This window comes from Vidua chalybeata, chromosome 3, assembly GCF_026979565.1.
Source record: "Vidua chalybeata isolate OUT-0048 chromosome 3, bVidCha1 merged haplotype, whole genome shotgun sequence".
NCBI classification, from domain to species: Eukaryota; Metazoa; Chordata; class Aves; order Passeriformes; family Viduidae; genus Vidua; species Vidua chalybeata.
This window is the reverse complement of record NC_071532.1, coordinates 18,533,241-18,557,048: the sequence shown is the minus strand read 5'-3', so window position 1 is coordinate 18,557,048 and position 23,808 is coordinate 18,533,241. Positions and strand designations below refer to the sequence as shown.

General features: G+C 38.2%; 1 protein-coding gene across 2 annotated transcripts in view; it reads left to right on the top strand.

Annotated features, from left to right (window-relative positions):
* The window catches only part of BTBD9 (BTB domain containing 9), a 140,969-nt gene that overhangs the window by 104,066 nt on the left and 13,095 nt on the right, over window positions 1–23,808 (top strand). The window contains exon 12 of one of the 2 annotated variants that reach the window (XM_053937650.1): window positions 1,247–3,042. The exons of the other annotated variant lie outside the window; for it this stretch is intronic. Coding sequence (XP_053793625.1) covers window positions 1,247–1,351 — 105 coding nt within the window. The 3' untranslated portion in view covers window positions 1,352–3,042. Of the gene's footprint in view, window positions 1–1,246; window positions 3,043–23,808 lie in introns of those variants that run through there. 2 annotated transcript variants of the gene reach the window in all.

Below are 23,808 nucleotides of genomic sequence, written 5' to 3'. Positions count from 1 at the left end.
TTACATCCTCAGAGAAGTCCTGGGGCTACTGCAAACATGTCAGTGCAGATGTCTGCTCAATGTTCACTTGAGCAGGGATGGTCAAAAAGAATAACAGGATCTTAGGTTATATTGGAGAAAAGATAGAAAATATAGTATTCTGTAGTCTTGTATGAATATGTATTATATCCATGTCTTTGTTATGATACTTGATTTTGCCCATAGTAATTTGAAAGGGTCTGGGAAAGGGCAGTTAAGATTATAAGAGATTACCTTTTGAGAAGAGCTTTAAAGAGAAGAATAATAGAAGATGTCATAGAAGTATACAAAATTAAGACAATAAGTTTAATATTCAGCATTTAATATTCATCGACCTTTAGCTTTTAAACTATAATGCATGGGAAAAAGGCAAATATAAAGCAATGTAAAAAATATTTTTGTTTAGTACGTGTCAAAGTTGTGCAATTCTTAGTAATGCAATATCATGTGGAAAGAGGTTTTGTAACAATTTTAAAGAGTTCCTCCCCCTTCTCCTCCCAGGCTCTTCAAGAACAAGTAGAAGTAAGTAAAGTAGAAAGTAAATTGGAAAAAATGCTTAAGCACATGGTCCTCTTACTCTTAAGATACAGTCACCTGTACACTGGTCCCAGGTATTGTTTGAATCATCAAAAAATGATCACTATTTCAAATGGAATATTTCATCTGATGAAGCACCTTGGACACACTGAATGCCTTTCTGCATACTCCAGGACATGTCTGTAGAGCTGCCACTGTTATTACAGCAGAGGGCAATCTTGAAATAGAATCATGTTGGTAATGATTTAAATTTCATTTCTAGTGTGCATGAACATTCAGCCTCTTGAGGAAGTGATTAGATCATAAAATGTGTTTACGACTACTAATATAATTGTTGTTATCCAATAGCATGTAGTAGGTATTTCTAGTATTTTGCTAGTTGGCAAAGAAAAAAAAAATTGTTTACAAATATTCCTATCTGCTTTGGAACCATCTTTCTGATTTTTAGTGCCATATGTAAAGGTTGGTATAATTTGAAGGCCTTCTCTTGCTCCAGTGTTGTCCCTGCCTAATGTTCATTGCCCACAAGTAAATGTTTTTGACCTCATAGTTAAACATTTTGTTTTGACTTTGTCACTGATCTGGCCTGTAGACTTCCATCTAGACTTCCATGTAGACTTCATCTTACTTTGATCATGCTTTTGCCAGCATTAAATTGTTTTGCTTTATCTTCATTTTTTGTTCTTTCCAGGTGTTTCACTGTGTGCATTTTGAGTGCCCAGCACAAAACAATACCCACAAGGATGAGAGTAGTAAGGAAGTAGCAACAACAGAGGTGGGGACTGGTGGACAGTAGCTTCTTTCTTGTCCTGTTGGAGCTGCAAGCACCTGCTTCCCTGCATTCCCCTCCTGGATCCACCTCGCGTCCTCATATTCATCAACCATAAAGGAGGTTGAAAGGGAGCTTTTGCAGCCCCACTGACATTCTATGAAATTATTCAGAACCTTCTTGTGCTGGCACCTTTTCTTTCTTTATGAATGAAGGGGACCATGTCTGAAAGCTGGAAGTATTGAAATGGAAACGGCTTTCTCCCAAGGACATGAAGAGACTGTTCCACTCTCCTCGATAGGTTCAAATCAGGCTGGTCTCCAAGGGGGTTGAAATTAGGTCTTCAATCTTCATCAAGTACCCCATTAACACCCTACCTCTCTAATCTAACCAAGGCAAGGAAAACAGAAGGGAATAAAAGGCAGAGCTACAGTGGAAATATAAAATTACTCAAGCAGAATGGAAAGCATATGAAATAAGTATTTGTTCCCTGGAGGCATTTATTAGCAAAAAAAAATGTTTATGGAACACATCAGTCCCGAATATATTTTATTTTTAAAGTGATTCTTCATCCATATTCCTTTGTAACTAGTAATCTGTTTTCTAAATAATTTTGATTCTGTATTCCACTTATTTTCTTATTTTTAACTGTAGCAAATGCTGTATAGTAGATTAAGGAAGTATCAGACATGTTTACCTGCTGAGATGCAAATTCTCTCATTCATCAGTGGGATGACAAGAAAAGCATTCATGATATCAACAAACTAATTAATGTATCTATATTAATCTTGACCTTAGTTGACTTTTCAAAGTACAAAATTGTCATTTCCTACATTCAAAAGAAAGTTTCTAAATCAAACATCCGTCTTGAAGAAAATTGTATTTTTTCATTCCTGAAGATGATTATTTAAATATTGCCTGCTTAGACAACTTGCAACAGAACATCAGAAATGTTTGGTTTAGAAAAGTGGAGCTCCATCTGGTCACTGACAAGCGGTTGTTCAAATACCAAAAGATGAATTTGCAGATAATTTATGTTTTTCTAAGAAGAGTTGTTTTACAGTCTGCAGCTAAAAATTCAAAGGCTGTGTATGCATTAACATTTCTCATGATCTTCATAAAATGTTATGCTTTTGCACTGTATTGTAAAAGATCTCGTTCTTACTTTACAGTCACAGAATTCGTTATTCATCCATATCTGTCTGGATTACATTGCCTGCTACTTTGCTTATTCTGTTTTCACACTGATGATGATGTAGTCTCTTACTCTCCAGATCTGCATGACTTTTAGGAAGAACTCCATGCCAGTCTTTCAGGGATAATGAGATTTTGTATTAAGACAAACACTGGTGTAATTGGCAAAATTGATTAGGATACTTGCTCCTTCTCACAAAGTATGTTATATTGGAAATGTCAGCTAACCAGTTTTATGAACTTGGAATTTCCTCTGGTGATAAATAACCTTGTCAGAAGAAAACAAAGCTAGTGCAGGACAAATACTGTTTTCCAATTACATAACCATAGTGATAAAATGAGTTATATCAACATAGCAAATTGTATCTTAATTTATCACACTGCTTAATTTGAAATAATTTCCCTGTTGGATGCTAGTTGTGCTAAAATGAAGAAGAAATATAATCAGTAGTAGTAATGAATCAGAGGGTATTTCAAATAAGAAAAGCATCCCTTTTCTTTCAAATAAAATTGATTAGAATATATCAATAACATTATAGTATTTTTCATTGCCAAATTACAGTTAGTTCTGACATTTGCATACAGTTCCCTCCCTTCCCACTGCTGTGTTCTGACTTGTGAATGTCTGTTGGTGAAGATGGATGCCCACTGTGCTGTATAAAGCTTCTAATTCATGTGCCACAGCTGCCTTGGACAGTGCGGGGTTCTGAGGCAGGATACTGCATGTGCCAGCCACCTCCCAGTCTGCAGGGCTGATTACCTTATGGCTTAACAGCCTTTGGAGCATGGAAGAATTGAGATCAGCTACTGAGGATACCACTCTCATGTTTATGTATAAGTCAAAAAAGTTGAAATTTTTTTCCCTTTAAAAGCAGAAAACTTTTTCAGTTGCAATCCATGCTGGAACTACTGAGAAGCCTGGAGCATATCTTGCTTTTGGTAGATAAGTCCTTGCTTGGCAGTGGTGGTATTTCTTTGCAGTTCCATCAAACCAGTCTGCTTTTCTCAAAACTGTGAGTAAGCAAAGGGCATAACTTCCTAGCTGTTAGTATTTAGTAGCCGCCATTGTACAGAATGTTAAAAAAACTAAAATCAAAACAGGTTGTGCCATCTCTTCTGAGCCTAGGCTCTCAGAGAAATTGAATTTTTCCATTTGTAATCTTTGATGTGCACAGTTAATTTTTATGATACAAATAAGTCTTGTGGGCTATCACCTATGGAACATCTGTTTGATCTTCTCTTATAATTCATTGTGGAAAAGAAATGTCTCTTTATTTCCTATGACATTCACTCCCTGCCAAGAATCTGGATGAATATATCTGAAATCCCCGAAGCAAAAACTCTTAAGGTCCTACAGACCCTTCAGTTTCCTGCCCCCATAAATCAATAAAAGGAAAAACCAACTTTGCATTATCCCTTCATGCAGGTGAATAGCAATTTTTAATATTAGACTTCTTCTCAGTCAAAATGGCCTTTCTCAGAGTCTTTATTTTATTTAGAGTTGCTCTGAGAACCTGGCATCAAGATGAGCTCAGTGCGCTTGCAGGGTTTTAAGGCAAGCCCTGCCTCAAGCCCTTCACACTTTAAACCTTTACTCCCTTTATTTAAAGATATAATGTTTACAGAGAGCTGAACTCCACTGGGTCTTCTAATACTGCCCACCAACAAACACCCCTAATACCGGTATTGCCTAGGAGACGCCTCTTGTCTTAAACATTGTGTTAGCAATGTATTAGTAGTAACAAAGGACGATACAACACAAAACTGATTTTTGGTTTTGTGTGAATGTTTTCATTCTTTCTAATTATTGTCTGTATTTATTGATTCCCAAGTCAGGTGTACTTCCTGTATATTCCTCTGAAGTTTTTTTTTTTCCCTTTTCTTTTTTATCTTTGCTTTTCCTTTCAGTGAAAGTATGTTATGGCATAGTATCAGGGTTTATCAAAGTGATGAAATGCTGTAATTATTCAGAACTGTGTAATCAATCATTCTATTATTCTATTTAGACTATTTAGAACAAGGCTAGAGCAGAACAGACCAGGTACTCATTGCTTTCTTATCAGAAACTATAAAATAGACCTGTTGTTAGAGTTCTGCATAATGGAAGTAACTATACTGACAATATTGAGCCATTGATTCTATTTGGTACTTCAGTATCCTTAAATTCCCCAGGCCTTCTTGTCTCAATTTTACTTCCATAGGTTGAATTCAGGCTTAGACTTAACTTATGTGGAGCTCAGCAAAGGCCTTTCTAAAATCTTTTTATTTAGTTAACTTTTTCTAAATGAAAATAAAAGGGTTTTTATTCACAGAATGTAGGGGAAATTTATTATCTGAGGAAATTAATTTTTGAAGTGAGTAAACGTGGTGCAGCTTACAGTTTTTCGAGATGCTTTTCAAGCCATTTCCAATCAGTTTTTAAACAAGTTCAAATGACTTAAATGGAATTACAATGAGAGAAGTTAAAGCAAGTCTAATGTAAAAGACAATAGAGAGGATAAATCACTAATTTTGTTAGAATAAGAACTCTTCTTCACTGCAGTTTTCTTCCTTCAGAGCTCCATTTCTTTCTTCTTTTCTCCATGAAAATCAGTTATTCATTATGACAACTCATGTAAGAACTCAGTGCTTCTCAGCATTGCTGAAAAATTCAGTTTAATGCATCTTCGTCTTTACTAATGACAGCATTAGAGAATTTTCAGTTGAGTACCTGACTTGATGAGAGTTGGTTTCCATAAAAGAAAGCAAAATGTCTGTAATTGTTTCAATCTAATTAAATTTTCAGTACAAAAATTAGATGACAAAGTTATTGCCTTTCATAATTATCTGATTGTTGTATCATTGTAGTTCTGGTTATATAGTGGCACCCACTCAGAGACACTTAATAAGGGGTTAGAACTTTGATTTCACAAGCTGTAGATTGCATTTCTCTATGAAGATATTAATTGGCTTATATTTTGACAGTTGTTATTCTACTGTCAAATAAACAAGAGAATACATTGCTAATTTTGTTGTTGTGACTAGAGTAGTAAGCAAATGATAGAGCCAGTAAGAGTTAATGTATCCAAGAGTAAACATTTAGGCTTGTGCATCATCATATCAGTTGCCAGAGGATTAAACCAAGCTTCAAAAATAATTGTAGATCCCAGAGGATACTTGAGGCCTGGTTTCCATCCCCATCTCTCAGTTAATGGTTCAATTTAGTTAGTTTTCTCTGAACTGATAGTTGTTGTCAGTTGTACGAGTTAACTCATATATATATATATGTGTGTGTGTGTGTGTGTAAGCTTCACAAAGCTTTGCTCAGGATAGAGAAGTAAAGGTCCTGGGTCAAATTTTAGGACTGCTTAAATACTCATACATACACACATATATATATTTCTGTGTATGTGTGTGTGTATATGTGTATTAAATTGAGGTCGTAGCTAATTATTTAGCTTGCATTTAGAATATGTTCTAAAGCTCCAAAATAGAAAAAAAAAATCTACGCAGGCAGGTTTGAAATGCTGCTGTTGTGGTATGACAGGATGCTGGTTGCTTTAAAAGTGTAAATGTCTAAAAAAGGTACAGGTGAACCAGTCCAAACTTTTTGTCCAGTTGTTAAATATTGGCAATTTGGCTGTAGTGAGGCATATATAATAAAAGGCAAGTTAAATGCTCATCTCAAAGATGGGTGCAGTCTGAAGAACACAGATATTCCTCCTAGCTACCTTGTCTGCTGTAGCTTGCAGTGTTTACAGAGTAAACCCTCACAAGACTTCTGTTACCTGCTGAAAAAAACCCTTCAGTCTTTTTGGCCCTTGCCAAGCTTTCGTTGCAAGGCTTTGGCTGAGGTAGTGACAAAGTCCCACTCACATTCCACAGTGGAATCTGGGTCTGTATTTGAATGCTTACATGAAAAGTTTTAAAATCACTCTGCAACTTTATTTAGATAAAGAAAGCCTAAATTTAAAAGTGCAGCTGTAGGAAACTACAGGTATCTGTCATATGCCCATGTCCTGACTGCCTGTGCAGCCACATACCTGTCTTATCATACTGTACGTGTTTAATTACTATGGCATATCCAGATGGTGGAAGTAAAGAATGAGCTCTGTACACCCATGCCATTATTCATTTTCACACAGCCAGTCATTAGAGAAGTACTTCTCATACTGTTCCTTGCAGCCTAATACAGTAATACAACTCAGTGTTCTGAAGAAATTATAATTGATTCCTTGCATGAATGTAATGGAATTGAAGTTCAGAGTACTAAATATTCAAATGAGTGGTGGCATTATCCTGCACAGGTGTAAACATGCCTCTCCAGTGCCTCTTAATACTTTAGGCCCTGGCCTATCACAGAGGAGGAAAGCTGCACTATTTGTAAAACAAACTTTTATTCATCCTTTTTGTACTTATCATCTTGGCACATCTATTCTCTTTGTGCAGCTGCTCAGTTAAAACAAGTTTTTCATCATTTTCAGAATTAATCCTCTGACTCCTGAAAATCAGCAAATACACATCAACAACTTCAGTCAATTATATTAAGGAGTCTGAAGAATTTACAAGATGAATCTAATATGATCTTTTGCACCAAATTCTGTGTGTCCAAAAAATACTAGCCAAGTCCTGAAATACCAAGTGAGTTGGACAGTATTGCTGCTCAGATGAGGGTGTCTATGTGTCCTGTAGTCCAAGTGAACAGTAATTATCACGGTGTCTTTCTGTAGAGGAATCAGGGAATCACAGAATGATTGGGTTGGAAGGGATTTCAAAGACCATTGAGTTCCCACCTCCCTTCCATGACAGGGACACATTTCACTAGACCAGGTTGCTCAGAGACCCATCCAAGCTGGTCTTGAGCACTTCCAGGGATGGTCATTCACAGCTTCTCTGGGCAGCCTGTTCAGTGCCTCATCACCCTCACAGTTAAAATTTTCTTCCAATACCTAATCTAAACCTACTCTCTGTCAGTTTGAAGCCATTCCCCCTTATCCTGCCTCTACATGTCCTTGAAAAATGTCCATCTCCATCTCTCTTGTCAGCTACCTTTAAGTACTGGACAGACACAGTCAGGTCATCCCAAAGCCTTCTCTTTTCCAGGCTGAGCAATCCCAGTTCAGCCATTCCTTCATTCATAATTTGTGGTCTACATCACCTTTCTGTTGTCTCTGTACTCCTGAGCTATAGTTGCTAGGTGGCAAGATCTGGTTGATACCTGGAATCCAATAAGTGTGTTTAACCACAGATGTTAAGAAATTTTTGTCTTAACTCAAAACTTTTACCTTGTGCTTTTGAAATATGGTCAAGCCACAGAATTGACTTTTGGGCATCTTCTATAGATGTCTGTGGATTTTTGAGTTATCTTCAGTTGCTCAAAGATGGTAAGGTTCTTCTCAGGAATTTCTCATAGAGATTTGTCATGCTGAGAAATGGCTTTTGAAACAGTCATGGCAGGTTCATTGCTGGAGAACAGGGGCAGGTTTCTTCTGCTTTTACAGACCGGGATCCTGTTTGGGTTATTCTCTGAGTTTGTATTTGCCATTTTTAATAACAAGGGTGTCGGTGTTGTGTGATCTGGATCTGTTTCAGAAATTTACTCATTTTGAGAGGTAAATACTAAAATTAATGTTTTTATGCAGTAATAAAGAGCTCATGAGGCTTGGATGATTAGACTAGAAATCTCTCTTAAAGCAAGAGCTGGAGTTGCAGAAAGAGGAGTTTGGGGGAAAGAAAGACTGGTATGGAATTACATGGCTGCGTATATAGTGATGGAAACGTATGTGTTAAGCAAGTTAAGTGACTATTTGCAAAGATGTGTTTCTATAGTCTTTGTTTAAAAATGGAATTTTGTTTAGGAATCTATTACTCATCTGAATATGAGTGCTAAAAGAGAATACAGGAAGTGAGGGATTAGTAGTTTTTATGGCAAGAGCAACACAAAGATACAATTCTTGTGGTCTGAGCTAATTCTGTTTGTCCCCAGTCTTTCCAGCTCTTACTTTCTCCTACATGCTTTCCCTAGCCTGCTTGTTACTTTTTTTCTTTTCCTCCCTACATAGCATCATATATCTGTTGCTGGGATGTTCCTGTAATTTTCCTCCATATTGTGATGTATTAAGGAATTTCAAAAAATTATTTAGTTTTACCTCTTTATCCTATGCTGAATAAAATATCATCATCCCCTTTCATTCACATCAAACTCTAAAGGCAACTACCAGTAGGCTGTCAAGTGCTGGTGAGCAACATTCAAATTTGGCAATCTATGGATGTGTGAAATACTAGTCCTTTTGGGCCTTGTACTTCCCTGTTTACAGTCTGTTACCCTTAAAAGGAAAATAAGTAAGAAGTTTACTTTTGACTTAGGAAGTAGGTCAGGTATTATGCTGGCTTACATAACTTAAATTTAAATATAAATTTTAAGTATTTCTTTCTCACCATGGTACACCAGATACACACTCAATTTGTTAGTAGTGCATTAATTGTACATAAATGTTCTCTTCTAAGTAAGCTTCATCATCAAGAGTGAACCTTTAAAGATTTCATAACTTTTCAGTGTCCCTATGTGAAGGTATTTCAGCTGTCCTGGGATCTGAAGATCACACTGAGCGCATGGACTCATTTTGTGAAGTACAGCATTACTTCACAATTTGGACCGCATGTCTATTAACCTTGTCCAGTTTCTCATAAAATGTTCTTTCCTTTTTTGCTTTGCTCAATGTCACTATTGTCTTTGGTTTTCTTTTTTAAGTGAATGTTAATGTTCAGAGCCAGGCTAAATAGAAGCTTAGCTTTTAGTGAACTTTTTCACTCATTCTCTGTTAGTGGCTCCTCATTCTTGACAGTTATTTAAAGCCATTTTACACTATGTTACCTTCTCCTTCTCTGTAGCAATTATAATTGTATCTTGAAAATTTTCTGCATTTAATCCCTTTCCTTCTTTCTCATAGAGTGGTTCTAAACTACCTCAGACTTTGTTGTGAACAGGTACGAGTTTCAGCTACAGTTTTTAGCCTCTATCATAGTCTTCAAATGTTCTTTGAAGTGGATGTGTATGTAGCAAAACCAGCCTGCCAGACCCTGATTGCATTTTCAGGAACAGTGTCCCGAGTGAGACGTGTAATTGGGATGAATTCACAGCCACACCTGTTCAGGCTCTCGCTGATACCTCTTTCAAGAAAAGCTTTTCAGGAGCACAACTTCTGGTATGGGAAGCGCTTCAACTTTCTCTTTGAATGGACAGGATGCTGCCTGCACTGGATGACTTCCACCTCTCCATCATCGTGACAAGCATCATAAAACTGCATCATCAGGGCTCCATCCCTGGCTGCAGGATCCATTCTATTGCATTGGACTGTGCTCATCATATGAGAATAAACCCCACATGGTGTATTCTGATGACCTTGGTGTCATTTTATTGTCATTTTATACTGTGGCAGATATGCATTACCAACCCTTTGGGCTAATTAGGTTTCAGGTAAAATGGTGGTTGCAGATTGTGCTGCAGTGATCCAGCTGAGGACTTCGGGAATTGTCTGGTTTTGTAAGTTATCCATTTAACAACCTGGCAAACCTCATTAGTACTGATTTCCTTTTCACCAGCAGACATGCATATCATCAAACAAGCATTTTGTAACATGGAATTTTCTATGAGCATCCGGAAAAAGAAGCATCCCAATTATTTTCTTAGTAGCAATGTGTGTATTTGTAACGAAAGTTTTAGAATTATTAAACTGCTGTAAGATATTTTGTGCATGCTCTGGCATTGTATTAACTGTTTGTATTAACAGCTGATAAGCAGAGGGCTGTGGCAAACAAGGAAGACTGGCAGTGGATTTTACAGTTTCAAAGAGCAGCAGAGTACCAGAGTGGATGCAGGACCAGACAATGCTCAAAGCAAATAATAAAGTGAAACTGTTGTGCTTTGTATTTATTTCTTTGGGGATTCTTCTTCAAAGTATTTAACTTCACAGGAAAATATAGAGTATATTTAAAATAGTAACAATTAGAAATACACCTTTTCAAGAATGAGAGAGGTGTGATTTGGAAAATAAAGTGATCTTTTGTGCTTCACTGCTTGTCTGTAGTTTTGTTAACATAATGTTAGAACCTGTCTGATGTTACTCACACATTTTATGTGTTAATAGAAGACTGGGCAGAACTGTATTGATTTCTCATCAGAGCAAGGAAGTTAATAACCTCATCATTGATATATTAACTTATAACGACACAGTCTTAATATCAACATAGAAAATAGTGATGATTTTCACAGTGACTTCCAGGCCACCGGGCATCCACTAAGCTACTGCAAATGTTTGGACCAACAGATGCTGGGTGTTGCTACCATTATGTGCCGCTACACTCTCTGGATGAAGTGTATGAATGAGTGTTTCACTTTATTTCACAACAAAAGTGGACTAATATTGTGAGATTTGAAATTCTGTTTCCTAAAAACAAACCAAAAAAGGCTTGATTTTTCAGAGGTTTGTAGCTGATAAACCCATCAGACTACTGTCAAAGGTGGGAGCATTGAATGTTTGATTCATTCATATTAGACCTTTATCTTCCTGGCTTATCAGCCTTACATATTGAACAGAATTTTTGTAAGCCTTGCCCATCTTTCAGAACTGCATGCCCTAAAGCAGTGACGGTTCTCCAGTCTCTCTCTGTAACTATGCTGCATTCCTCTATCATGTAATCTTCTAAACATTTGTATGCCATGCTATCTTCTTCATAAAAGTTCATAACCTTTGTTACCTAGAAAGTGGAGAGGTCAAACTCAGAAAAAGATGGTACTAAGTTGTAAGAGCAAGCTGAGGTACCACAGCAAATCACACAATGCCATAATGTATTTAAATCTAATTTCTTTTGTGCCTTGATTAGTCATACAAGAGTAAATATGTTTGGCAGTTATTATTAGATTTTGAGAATAAAAATGAGAGTTTTTAAATATCAGATCCTCCTGTTCATTTTAAGAAGCAGATGTGTAGATTCTGAAGCATAAGCTGCCACTCAGCTCAGTTACTAAATGGTGACACGTGGAAATACTAAGGTGAGGAAGCCTTACTTTTGAAATTATGTGGGTGTAATTAGGTACAGGCTGAAAGTAAGCCAGAGAGCAGTATAATCCAGTCAATGAGAAGCTCATGCAGGAGCCATCTGCATTCCCATGCCATGTGTCCAAGTTAAAAAGAGACTCAATGACTTTACTGTCTTGACAAATCAGAGGCCACTTGAGACCTTTGGGAAATTTGCATTGCAGCCCTCAGCAACATTTTGATTGTGCTCAAGATAATGCAGTTTGTAGTGAGTGCTATTAGACTAGAAGAAAAAACACATTAAAAAAAAAGCTTAGAGAGCAGGAAAAGAGATAGGATGAGAACAAAGCTAAGAAGAAATATTCTTTCTCCTTTCTCTGGTGAGGATCGAGTTTATCTTTGTGCTTAGGTAAAATCATCAGCAGGGAGGGCTCATGAAGGGAGTGCAGAGTGAAGTGGAAATTCAGTTGCCTTTCCAAGCAGTAGTGGAGTGCAGTCAGCATTGTCACTGCTACAGCCTGAGGATTTATTTCAAAATTGTTTCTAATTCTAAGTGATGGGCTCGCTTGCTTGAGGAGTGGCAATTGAAGCTTAAAACACCATGACACATCATTTCAGTAAGAGTTGGAAAGACCAGATACAGATAAAATCACAATCATTTTGTCTTTACAATAAAAAGCAAAATGCACATAAACAGGACATTTTTGTTGCTTATTATTTTGTATTTTATAATCTATTAACTGCTGCTTAAATATCCTTGTAGGCTGTGTTAATTAAATTAAACATCCTGGAAAGTAGGCAATGGTTGCCTTATAGCTCAAGGTAAAAAAGAAATAATCATGTAAAATCTTATTTGAGTCTCTGTATTTCCATGCTTTGCCATCCTCTTTTCCTTTTTCTCATCCAATATTATGCTGACCTTCTGCAGCTGGAAAAGTGTGTGGTTTTGCCTCAAAAGCAAGAACTGAGGTATAGAGATAAAAGCATATGCTGCTTAATAAGAGTAGACACATCACAAAAGTACTCCTTGTTACAGCTGAGTCATTGGGAAGTGCCTGGTCTGTGCAGTCCTGTTTATGAAAGACTGTTCCTTGTTGTCTGCTTTTGAAGGTGGTAAACATTAACTTGAAGGTTGATGTTTAAATTGCTAGGTATTTTTCCTTGAAGACTGCATGACTTGGGGAGAAATATTCACAAATCTTCCCCCTCCCCCTCAGCAACAAACTGCACAGGAACCCTTCTGGCTTGCAGAGAGGGCACGTTGTTCTCAATGTGTTCATGGAAACGCATCTGTAGCTCTGTTTGATCAAACACATCCATGTTTTTCAGATGTGAATGTTCACAGCATGTGTGTAAGGGAGATAGTGGTATTCTTAGCACAGAAATATCACCATCTCTGGAATAAAATCAAGTTGGCAAGAAGGAGGTGGTTTTATAATATAAAAGGTATGTTTGGTTTTCTATCATCTGAACATTATTTCTTTGTGAGGGGACATTCTACACCATATGACAACTGAGTTCCTTTTTGGAAACCTAAATATACCCACTAGATCACTAGTATCCTTATGTTCATTGACTTCTTCAAGGCACTAAAATGTATTTGTGAGTTAATTATCTCTTCTACAAAGCCATCCTGAGTGTTCCCATTGTGTGTCTATTGAGGAGGAAATGAAGATGACCCACCGTTCTGTGCATTGTACAATAGCTTTTACATTTTCACATCTGCCAGGTCATATGTGTGCTTTTACCTGAGACCTGCTTATGAGTCCCCAGTTTCATTCATAGTCCTTCACTCACACTTGTGGTGTGGTTTTTAGAAGACACGAGCTGCTGCTGGGCACCTTCATGTGCTGAATGTAAGGGAGGAACCTGCCCCAGCCAGGGAAGCACAGCTGTAGAATAGCCAAGGGCTTTGGTCATTCTCACAATCAGACTCAGATTGGAAAAGACCTCTGAGATCACTGAGTCCAATCTTTGACTGAACATCACCCTCTTAAATAGATAATGGCATTAAATGCCATTTCCAGTCATTTCTCAAACATCTTCAGGAATGATGACTCCACCACCTCTCTGGGTTGTCCATTCCAATGTTGAATCAACCTTTCTGTGGGGAAATTCACCCTGAGGTCCAACCTGAACATCCCCTGGCACAGCCTGAGGCTGTGTGTTCTCATCCTGGCACTGCTTATATGGGAGAAGAGGCTGATCCCCACACAACTACACCCTCCTTTCCGGAGTTGCAGAGAGCGATAAGGTCTCCCCTGAGCCTCCTGTTCTCCCGGCTAAAATCCTCATGGAGGTGTAACTCTTTTCCAGTGCATCCTCCCTGATCCACCCTTAGCCACTGCCTCGTGCCTCGGGTACTCTCAAACAGTTGGATCTACTGCCTGGAGCTCATGCATGGGCAAGAGCTGAGACTGAGACACAGCTGTGCTTATTTAATACAAAAACCTCTTTGCCTGGTAGGTGATGCATGCTCACACATATTTCTGCACACCTGATGTATGCAAATGGCCACCAGCAGATCAGCTGTGCTCATGCACACACTTTGCTAATGAGAGATCCCGAATTTGATACAGAGAATTTGTGAGCTTTGAAAATACGGGCTGTTGTATCCTTAGGTAGTAAGCTTTGTCACAGGTTCCAGGATTGCTGCTTAAAAACCATGTGAAAGTGATTCTAGCAACAATTACTCCTAATTGCCCTTGCCATGGAGATGCATGAGACCAAGTCTGAGCTCTGTTCAGAGGTATTTACTTTTTGATAAATAGCCATTTTGCAGCTTGATTTAATGGTTTCATTAGGCACACGTACTAAGAGATTATGCACAGACAAATGTACTTGCACATATATCAATGAAGGGCATGGTAAGAGTATTAGAAATTTGCTTAAGGCACAGTTGAGGCTGCCTGCTGCAGGTCTAGAAGTGCATTCTTTTTACAAGGCAAATTACTATCAATCCATCATTGCAATGTGTTAAACTGATGCTGCTATAAGGATCTGAAAAAGTCTTGCTTTCCAGCAGTCTAATGAAATGAACACTTACGATGTGTATTTTAAGAAAGGAGAATGTGGTAGAATAGATCTATTTCTGTTAGGTGTGTTCTTTATGCTGAATGCTCTCTGCTAAACCTCTGCATAAATATCCTTGTTGTTTTAATTCAGATGTGACATTATCACATTTTGTTATCAGCTGCTGGGTGAAAAGATATTTTTGCCAAGGTGCTGACACAGTATGGTTTTACTGCTACTTACACTGCTCAGACTTCAGTTTCACATAATGGAGGTGATGCTTTATTTTATAGATGTATTTCTAAGCTAAAGTTTCACTATTAATAAACAGATAAATGGGGGTTTATTGATATAAATGGAACATATATCAGAATGATCCTTTAGCTATTTTCTAAGCTATATAATGTTAGTAGAAGTTTGCTGCCAATATATAAACTTACGTTATAGTTATATTTTGATTTATCTGGTTATTAATGGTAATACCAGATGGGAATGGCTACCTTTGGAAGTGGATGGAACAAGGAAAGAAATTGCCCGTGCTTATGATGCTGTCATAGTACTGTCCTGGTTAAACCTTAGTAGGGGAATAAAAAAGCACAGATTTGCAATTGAGGCTATTAGAAGAAATGTGGTTTTCTGCACAAACACAGGAAAAAAAACAGTAGGGGTGTTCACATATTCCCAGTCAACAGCTTTCCAGTTGATGTGTACAGTCAACTCTTCTCCCATATGTCTAATGGTCCTGCTTTCTTGTCCTGCTCCCAGCAGCTTTCATCCTTCTGTAGCTCCAGTCTTTCTGGAGGCTTTCTGCCAGTGACAGTTCTGTTCTTCAGCTCTCAAGTTCAATCTACAGAAAGGGGAATAAAGCATATAATTACTACACAGATATTTTCTTTGTCCACAATCTCATACAGGCTTGGTACAAGTATTTATTTAAATGGTGGGTAATGCCAGTAGCTCCCTTGTCAAAAGCTCCCAGCTGCAGACCTGGGGGAGTATTTGGGCAGAGAACACTGAATACAGGATTAGTACTTTAAAAGCCTTGAAAACTAACTGAGGAAAGGTGTGGCACAATTGTGATTTAGTGTTTGTTCCTGATTAGAACAGACAGCAAGTCTGTATTCTTCCTACTTTTCTGGAACTAGGAGCAGTAATATAAGCATATGTATGTAATCCTGCATATTTTATAAGATCTAAATTCCCCATTAAACTGCCCTTTCTTTTTTATTTCAAACTAGACTAGGCCCCATGACTTACAGCAAGAAATCCTGTAATCTTCTAGCATTTGCCATATTCAGGCTTGACTGATGGTGTGTTTAAGAACTTCCACTTTCTCTTGCACTGGCACACAGCTGTTTAGGTGATGGCCCAACACATGGGGGTTCTGGTACATGACCCAAGTGAATAAAACATCTGCTCAAAGAGGATGTTGTTTTCTTTCCATATCATTGTTAATACTGGCAAGCTCAGAAACACAAGCTACAAGTTTACTGATACTCCAAGGGCATTTTCTTTCTTGTTTTCCAAGTATTATCTCTGAACTGCTTCCAGTGGTAGCTGTTCAGGGAAATTACTGTCCCAGTAACTTAAATGCTATGATTTCTAAGCTTAACTGTTACACATTTCAGATATTCTCTCGGTGGGATAAGAAAACAGGAAGCCAGCTTATTATTCATCTTCAGAAAATGATCCTTTGTTCAGATTTGTGTATATGAAGCAGCTCGTGAATAGGCCTGGCACTTCACTTTAGGCTTACATATGACCCATAGTTAAGGAGATGCTCTTGTAAACATTGCAAGGATTTTTTCATCTCTGACAGAGATAGGAGCTGATGAAACATGAATATTCAGTGCCACAACAGCCAATTGACCAACAGGTAAGGCTGGTGTCTACCTGTAACAGTTTCTAAGGTCAAGAGATGACAAAATAATTTAGATCATCTGCTTTCCGAGGCTGTGAAATCCTGACTATGTAGCCTGAACTTTGAAGCTGGCAGATACCTATATTAGGCATATTGAATATGATCTCTAATTGTCTCCACTGATTGCAGTAGTGGGCAGGCAAAATCAACCATGCTGTTGGGCAAGACATAGATTTATGTGCCTTCTGCTAAGACACCACAGAGAATGCTCATAGTTGTCTGAAGCAGTCCTCTATCAAATGTAGTAGTTGACTTTTATTCCATTAAGATGCATCTGTAATATCTACATCCAAAATATTAAACATTTTCAACTTGATTACAGGTTTCTGTCAAGGTAACTATGGTACAGTCTCTGTCACTAATATCATTTGCAGTACCTTCCTGGTGACATAATATCACAGTTTTGGTAGTCATCTAACTGATGAAAATATTCTCTGCTAGGTACTGTGCAAAAGTGTTATTTCAGGTGTAGTTTGGAAGTGTTGGCTGGTCCATTTTGTGGCAAGGAAGATAACTAACATATTCTGTTCCCCTGAAAATATTCTAGAAACTATTAGGTAACAGGTGTTTTGTACATTGTTCTTCTGAGAATGTGAAGTAGCAAGTTGTTTTAACATTTTCCTCTTAAGTGAAAATAAAATTGCCCATTGTTTTTTGAGTGATGTTAATCTTAAGGTTGATGAGCACATCAGAGTCTTGTTTTTCTCAAGATTAATGGGTTTCCCTGCCTTTCTCCCCATTGTTTTTCCTTTTCCCTCCACCATCAGAGCCAAACTACTAAAACAAGGCAGATGCTGACAAACAGAAAGAACCCTTCTGCTCTCAATTTATCAAGAAAGTGCTAAAAATTTGGTTTTCTTGTTCACTTAATCATTTTGACAAGCTGACAGTACAATGTATCATCACTAGACAGGTGACAATGCTAATTCTGCAGCAGGCTCTCAAGGGAGACTTTTATTGTAAAAATTGACATATATTGTATCAAGGCAATCAAAATACATTTAGGAAAACAGTAATTCGCTACTTTGTGCAGTTAAGTATCTCTCCGGGTCTTTATCACTGTTGAGACAGAGTTTCTGCTAATCTTAGCAGCCTCAGAATGTGGGCTCCGGTAAAGCTGGCAGGTCCTTCATGTCAGTTCCCGCTTCTGAAGCTGTTGTGATGTTGACAGATAGGAAGTAGACAGATGTTTGCTTAATGATTCTTTCCCTGGGAGGGTCCTGTCAGAGCTCTTGGCAGGAAAATTGGGGAATTACCTTGGAAATTGCTAACTCACTTTCCCAAAGCGTTAGACCAGTGCATTACAAAACAAATTTGACCAGTTTGTGAATGTATGAGCTACCTCCAGAAAGGGAGGGAAACTATTCCTAGCATAGATGCTGTCACACATCTTTTGCACTGTCAAATCAGTTCCATTGCTGTTGGCAAGGACTGGTGTCTGATGCTTCAACTGAAGGGAAACATTCTCTAAATATATATGATTTGAGTGGTCCTGGACAGAAGACAGTCGGGAAGCAATTCCTGAGAAAACATGCAGGGTAGGGGGAAGAGAAAAAAGAAGTTTAATTTTTGTTTTGAGTGCACTTTCAGAAACTGTGGTAATCAGCATGGTATAAGATTCAGGTAAAGAGAAGTTCTAATTATCTCCTCACATGATGGTTGTTTGTCCTGCAGTGTGAGGTCAGATTACCTTTTTTCTTCATGGTTCCCATAGCTGTAGTCAGAGGACCAGGCTGCAGGCAGAGGGAACTGAGATGGCTGTACCCCTGTGTGCAATCAGGTGTTGGAAATGCCAGCTGGCAATATAATACACTGATTATTTTGCTGCATGGATTACATGCTGTGCCCACATATTGAGATGCTTTTAACTCATGTTGATCTTTGATCTTTCTTTTTTTTCCCCTGGTATTAGTGGGTTTTATCTGTGACCTGTGCAAGAAACAGCCCAAGCTGAGGAGAATATCTAAGCCTTGCTGATGCCTGCCATATGGTGACTTATCCTGAGATATATTTTTTCTTGATTTCTCTGATATATTCAACATCACAATCCCCATATGGTTATTGCTTCTTTGGGTATTCTAGTGGGAGTTTATCTTTTGCTTTTCAAAGATTTGCCACAGAGACTATCCTTAGTGGAACAGCACTGTGTGCCTGGCTCATCTAATCATCCTCCCTAGTTAGGGATGCATCAGGGATTCTGTGTTAAATTGGGAAAGGCTTTTAAAATATCCGAATACTGAAATTTCTGAATACTGAATTTCTGAAATTACTGAATATCTGAATACTGAAAGCTGTAGAAACCCTGAAGAGCAAACAGAAGGCATCATATATTAGACTGTTCGGTCAGCTTTGACTTCCTACTGCCTACAGCTGACTATATTTTCATGGCAAAGCTTGGAGAATCACAGTAAAGCAATATCCCCTCCTCCTGAAGTCACCAGAAATATTTTCTTCCATTACAGCAAATTCAAAATATACAACATGCTCAAGGATCTTTGCTGAGCTATTACAGTAATGTAAGACTGCATCATAGTTCCACCCATTGAATATCAAAATATCGGAGTATCTTGTCAATACCAGCAAGTCAAATCTATCTAGGAGCTCAGTAGGTTTTTAATGAAAAAACCAAACCCCTGTTGTTCATTGTAAACAATGCTGTTCCACCTTACCCTGCTGTTTCACCTTACCCTGAAGACCATGACTTTTCACACCATCGGACTGCAGGCATGTCCATGGTAGTGAGTAGTGATTCTGGGAGAGAACAAGTGCATGAACCTGCTTAAGGGTCACCTTGTAGAGGGCAGCATGAGTCAGTGAAATCAGAAAACCATCCTAAAAAATCCTGAAAGAGTCCAAAGAAATGCAGACTCAGTGGGACTCTTCAGGATACAAGCAACATGCTGCTCCTATGCAATGGTTTCCAGCCGGAACCACAGTGGAAAAATAAACCCAGACCAAAGCAGATGCTGCTTTTACCAGTTCCCAGTAGACACATCAGTGCACTGCATAATATGATTTATTCAATTACATATTTGTCATTCAGACATCTGTTAGATTTTTATATCCTTAGCCATAGTAATAAAGGAGTTTCATATAATGTCTTATTACAATGGTATCAGATGCTGGAAAGCAGCACTGTGAAAGATGTCACTGTGATTTTGAGAGGTACAGTGCATGCATATCATCAAGATTAATTAATGGTAACAAACGACGTTAGTGTAAGAATTTTATTAACCTAACTGCCTTTGTTTTCAAAACAGAAAACAAGTAAACAGTTATAATATTCTGTCCTTCAACCCCCAAGTCCAGTCTTCTTCCTTTCTCCCTCCTCTTGTTAGTCAAGATAAGACAGATGGTGTGTACTGAAAGGCTGTAAATCAGGAAGGATATAGTCTAAGATCTGTGGCATATGTAGTATTTATAGGTATTTCCTATACTCTAATAGTACTTCACACCTCTAAAGCATCAAGTGTACAGTAGCATAAAAATAGGAATAGTAGAGTAATAAGAACAATTAAAAAAAAAAAAAACAAACCTCCAGGGTATTTTTCTGAGATGAATGAATTGGTCATAGATATTGATTGTACAACTATTTCCACCATGCAAGTCTAGACAAACTGGAAGACTCTTCACCCACTTTTTTTATACTGGTAAGGTTATGTAAGTATGAATCTCTGCATGTGTCTGTACACAGACACACACAGAGGAGCTTTCTTTGATCCAGCTCCCCAAGTCTCTCAGCTAACTGGCAAATACATATCAAAGCTCCAATAATGTAGCTAAACCAAGTAAATACAATGTCTTCTATTTATCCAGAGTTTCTACTCACAAGTCACAGTGTCTGGCAGTGTTCTCACATGGCTTGAACTGCTATAAATCCTGGAGGAGTTCTGTAGTGAAGTTACACAGTAAGTGCTGTGTGTTGCACACACTGAATTGCAGAGTTTCACCAAAGAAGCTGCAATATCAGCTGGTTTCCTGGATTGCTTGTATTTATGGGGAGTGTTCATCAATGATATATAAGGTCAATTTGTGCTGCTGTCATCATTGCCAGAGACCAAGAATGCAATTTTTCAGAGATTCTTTCTGCTTCTTTCCTGTCCCATGCCACCTGGAAAATGAACTCTGGTAAGAGCAATCAGCGGAGTGGCACAGTCATTGCAGATTCTGGGCACATTTGACAGACACTTCTGATCCAAAACTGCATGATCATCTGGTTCACTCTTACTTGTCAGTAAAACTGTTGTTGAGTTGTTGTCTGCCTGGGCACTCAGGTACCACAGCCAAAAGCACCACCCACACTTAGGTAGTTGAGCATGGTAAGATTATAACATTAAATTCTGTGACTGAATGAAGTTCAGAAAAAAACTTAGAATGTAAAGGCCCCGTGCAAAAGCAGGAGGTATCAGTGTTCCAACAATAGCAAAGTTAGGTGCCTGAGAAATGTCTTGAAGGCAACCTCTTGCCCAAAGAGCTGGTATTTTCACAAGACAAAGGGATCTGTAAATAAGCAGGAAACACTATAAAAACCTTCCTGAGCTAATGACTTTAGTGAAGTATGTGGTGACCTGATTGGTTAGCTGGGTGGGGAGATTTGTCTTTACTTATATGGGTGACAGGAGGTCTGTGAAACTAAAATGTAAAAACATTTTGAGTATAGCCTTTGCTCCCAGTTTGCCCACATGCAGTCTTTAATTCCAAGTCTAATACAAAATCCTTTGTATGAGAAGTAAAAACTGATGGAGGCCTATGAAATTCAGAATCACTGCCATGTTATGTTTTCTTCTTTTTAAGGTGTTTTTAAAGTCGGCTCAGTGTATTCTAAAGACCTCTATGTTGCATGATATAGGATTCCTGTCTCAAGGAACTTGAAATCTAATTTCAAATATTAAATAATAGGTAAGGTCACCAAAAAATAGATGGGTCTGTGGCAAAGCACTTCAGTCAGTGCATGCAAATTTCTTACACCTGAAAGGAGATGTGAGGTGAAAGTGAGACAAGAAAGTGAGGTGGGAGTCAGTTTCTTTTCCCAAGTAACAAGTGATAGGAAGAGAGGAAATGATCTCAAGTTGCTCCAGGGGAGGTTTAGATTACACATTGGGGAAAATTCCTTCACCAAAAGGGTTGTCAAGTATTGGAACAGGCTGCTCAGGGAAGTGGTGGAGTCACCCTTCCTGGAGGTATTTAAAAGATGTGTGGATGTGGCACTCAGGGACATGGGTTGGTGGGGAACCCAGCAGTGCTGGGTTAATGGTTAGACTCGATGATCTTAGACGTTCCTTCCAACCTCAGTGGTTCTATGATTCTAAAGGAAAATAAGTTTTTTTTTTTGTATCCAGAGAGTGAATTATGGATTTAAAGGGACTTTTCCAAATGTCTGTTATATGAAAATAGAAACCACACAATAGTGGTTTCTCTGTAGCAGACAGATTTTGTTTTCATTGTAGCTTCATATTTAGAGAAAGCAGCTAGTATATTCCATCCCAGGAGGCCTTTCCTCAAAATTTGCTACAAGTATCCTATCACATAGCAAATTTACCTTGGGATGTTGGGATCTTTTTTTCATTCATACCTTGAGGCAAAAGAGATTGTAACAGCTGTCTTTCATATTTCACCATGGCACATCTGTGTTTCAATTACTGTTTTGTCTACATTTCTCTTTAGCGGGATTTAGATAACCAAACAAGACTAAAGGCTTCACTATGCAACAAAAGCAAAACACAGAAGTCACTGTATTTATACTGATCCTCAGCCTAATGTGTTTCTACAAAATAGCACAACTAAATTCAGTCTGGGACATCAGACTTACAATTTAGGTGGCGGGAAGGAACATCTGTGTTAAGGGAAAAAACTGCTGAGAGAGGGAGGAGAAAGCAACATGTGAAACAGGGTATCCTAAATTAATAAATCCTAAGCTCTGCACATTTTTGTCTCCTCCTTTCTGGTTCTTGCTATTGCTCTTTTGCACAATCCCTTTATGACATTTCTTTGGTGCAAGTGTCCCTTTGGCCCTCGTATGTGTCAGGAAAGTGACTGTCCCGCAATACAACCAGCAAGAACCAATGCAGTGACAAACAGGTTTACTGTGAATGGAGTTGATAAAATATAACCAATAAACTTCGCTGAAAGGCTGACGGGGCTGACAGTCACTAAATTCAGAGGAGCCTTGGAGTTTGTGAGAATCTTTTTGCTTGAAAAGTGCTCTAATTAATTATTAAAGGAAATGAGGAGGCTCAGCACATGAAGCAGAGTGGGAAGAAACTGCTGGCATGATTAACAGCTGGTAAAAATATGGATTTGAAATAATTGCACTGTTCTCCATGTTCATGGCCTCTTTTTAATCATTCTATACAGTTCTTTTAATGACAGAAAGAGAACAGGCTAACTAACTCCCTGGCTAGCCTGAGAACTGTAGGAATCCATTTGTGGTCTCTGATCAAGAGAAAGCATTTCTCTAATGATTGTAGCAGGGAAGGAGCAAACAAGAATCACTCACTACCATGTCAGGTCAGGGATTTATAATCCATGGCTATAGGACAGTTTAACTTCTCTGTAGGATACAAGCTCAAAAATGGTAAATCTGGGCCTCATTTTAATAAGTTCAAGAGTGAAAAAAAAAAAATAAACTTGCATTTCTGACTACCAAACAGGTCCCTGCAGACATGCAGGGGACCTTACATGACTGTAATTTTACTGCAGATGGAAAGTTACAGGCTTTCATTTTTCTGATGTAAATTTTATTTTCCAAAACATAGTTTTCATTTTAAACACCCCTCCTGAAATGACCTTTTTGGTGAATCTTGGTACATACCTCTGCATTCAAATGGGTTTCTCAGCCTGTCAAGATGCTACTGTCAGGGCAGTGATTTGTCTATGGACTTTATTCATTCTCCTGTGATTATTAATCATCTAATAACCACCTTAAAACTTCCTATAAGTCTCAGCAAACCATGACATTTATTTCACCTCTGAAGTGAAACTTCTGAATAAACATGTGTCCTCACAGCTTGTCCAGGAATTTAGGACAGTACTGAAGAATGACATGCAGAAAGAGGAGACAGTGCAGAGAATACTCAAATTGAAACATAACACTCAAAACCCCATGCTATGTTCAGATATTAAGGCTAACACTAAGACTACTCTAAAGGTGGAAGCCAGTTTAAAGGTGGAAGGCTTTCCATACAAAGCATGGCAAGATAAAAACCCTGCAGGACTGCAGGGAACAGGCGTTTGTGCTCCACAGTAGAGAGAAGCTGGAAAGAAAGAGAAAATGAAAGGTTAGAGGAGCAGAAAGTAAGAAAAAGTAGGAGGAAAAAATATGAGGAGAACTAGAACAAATA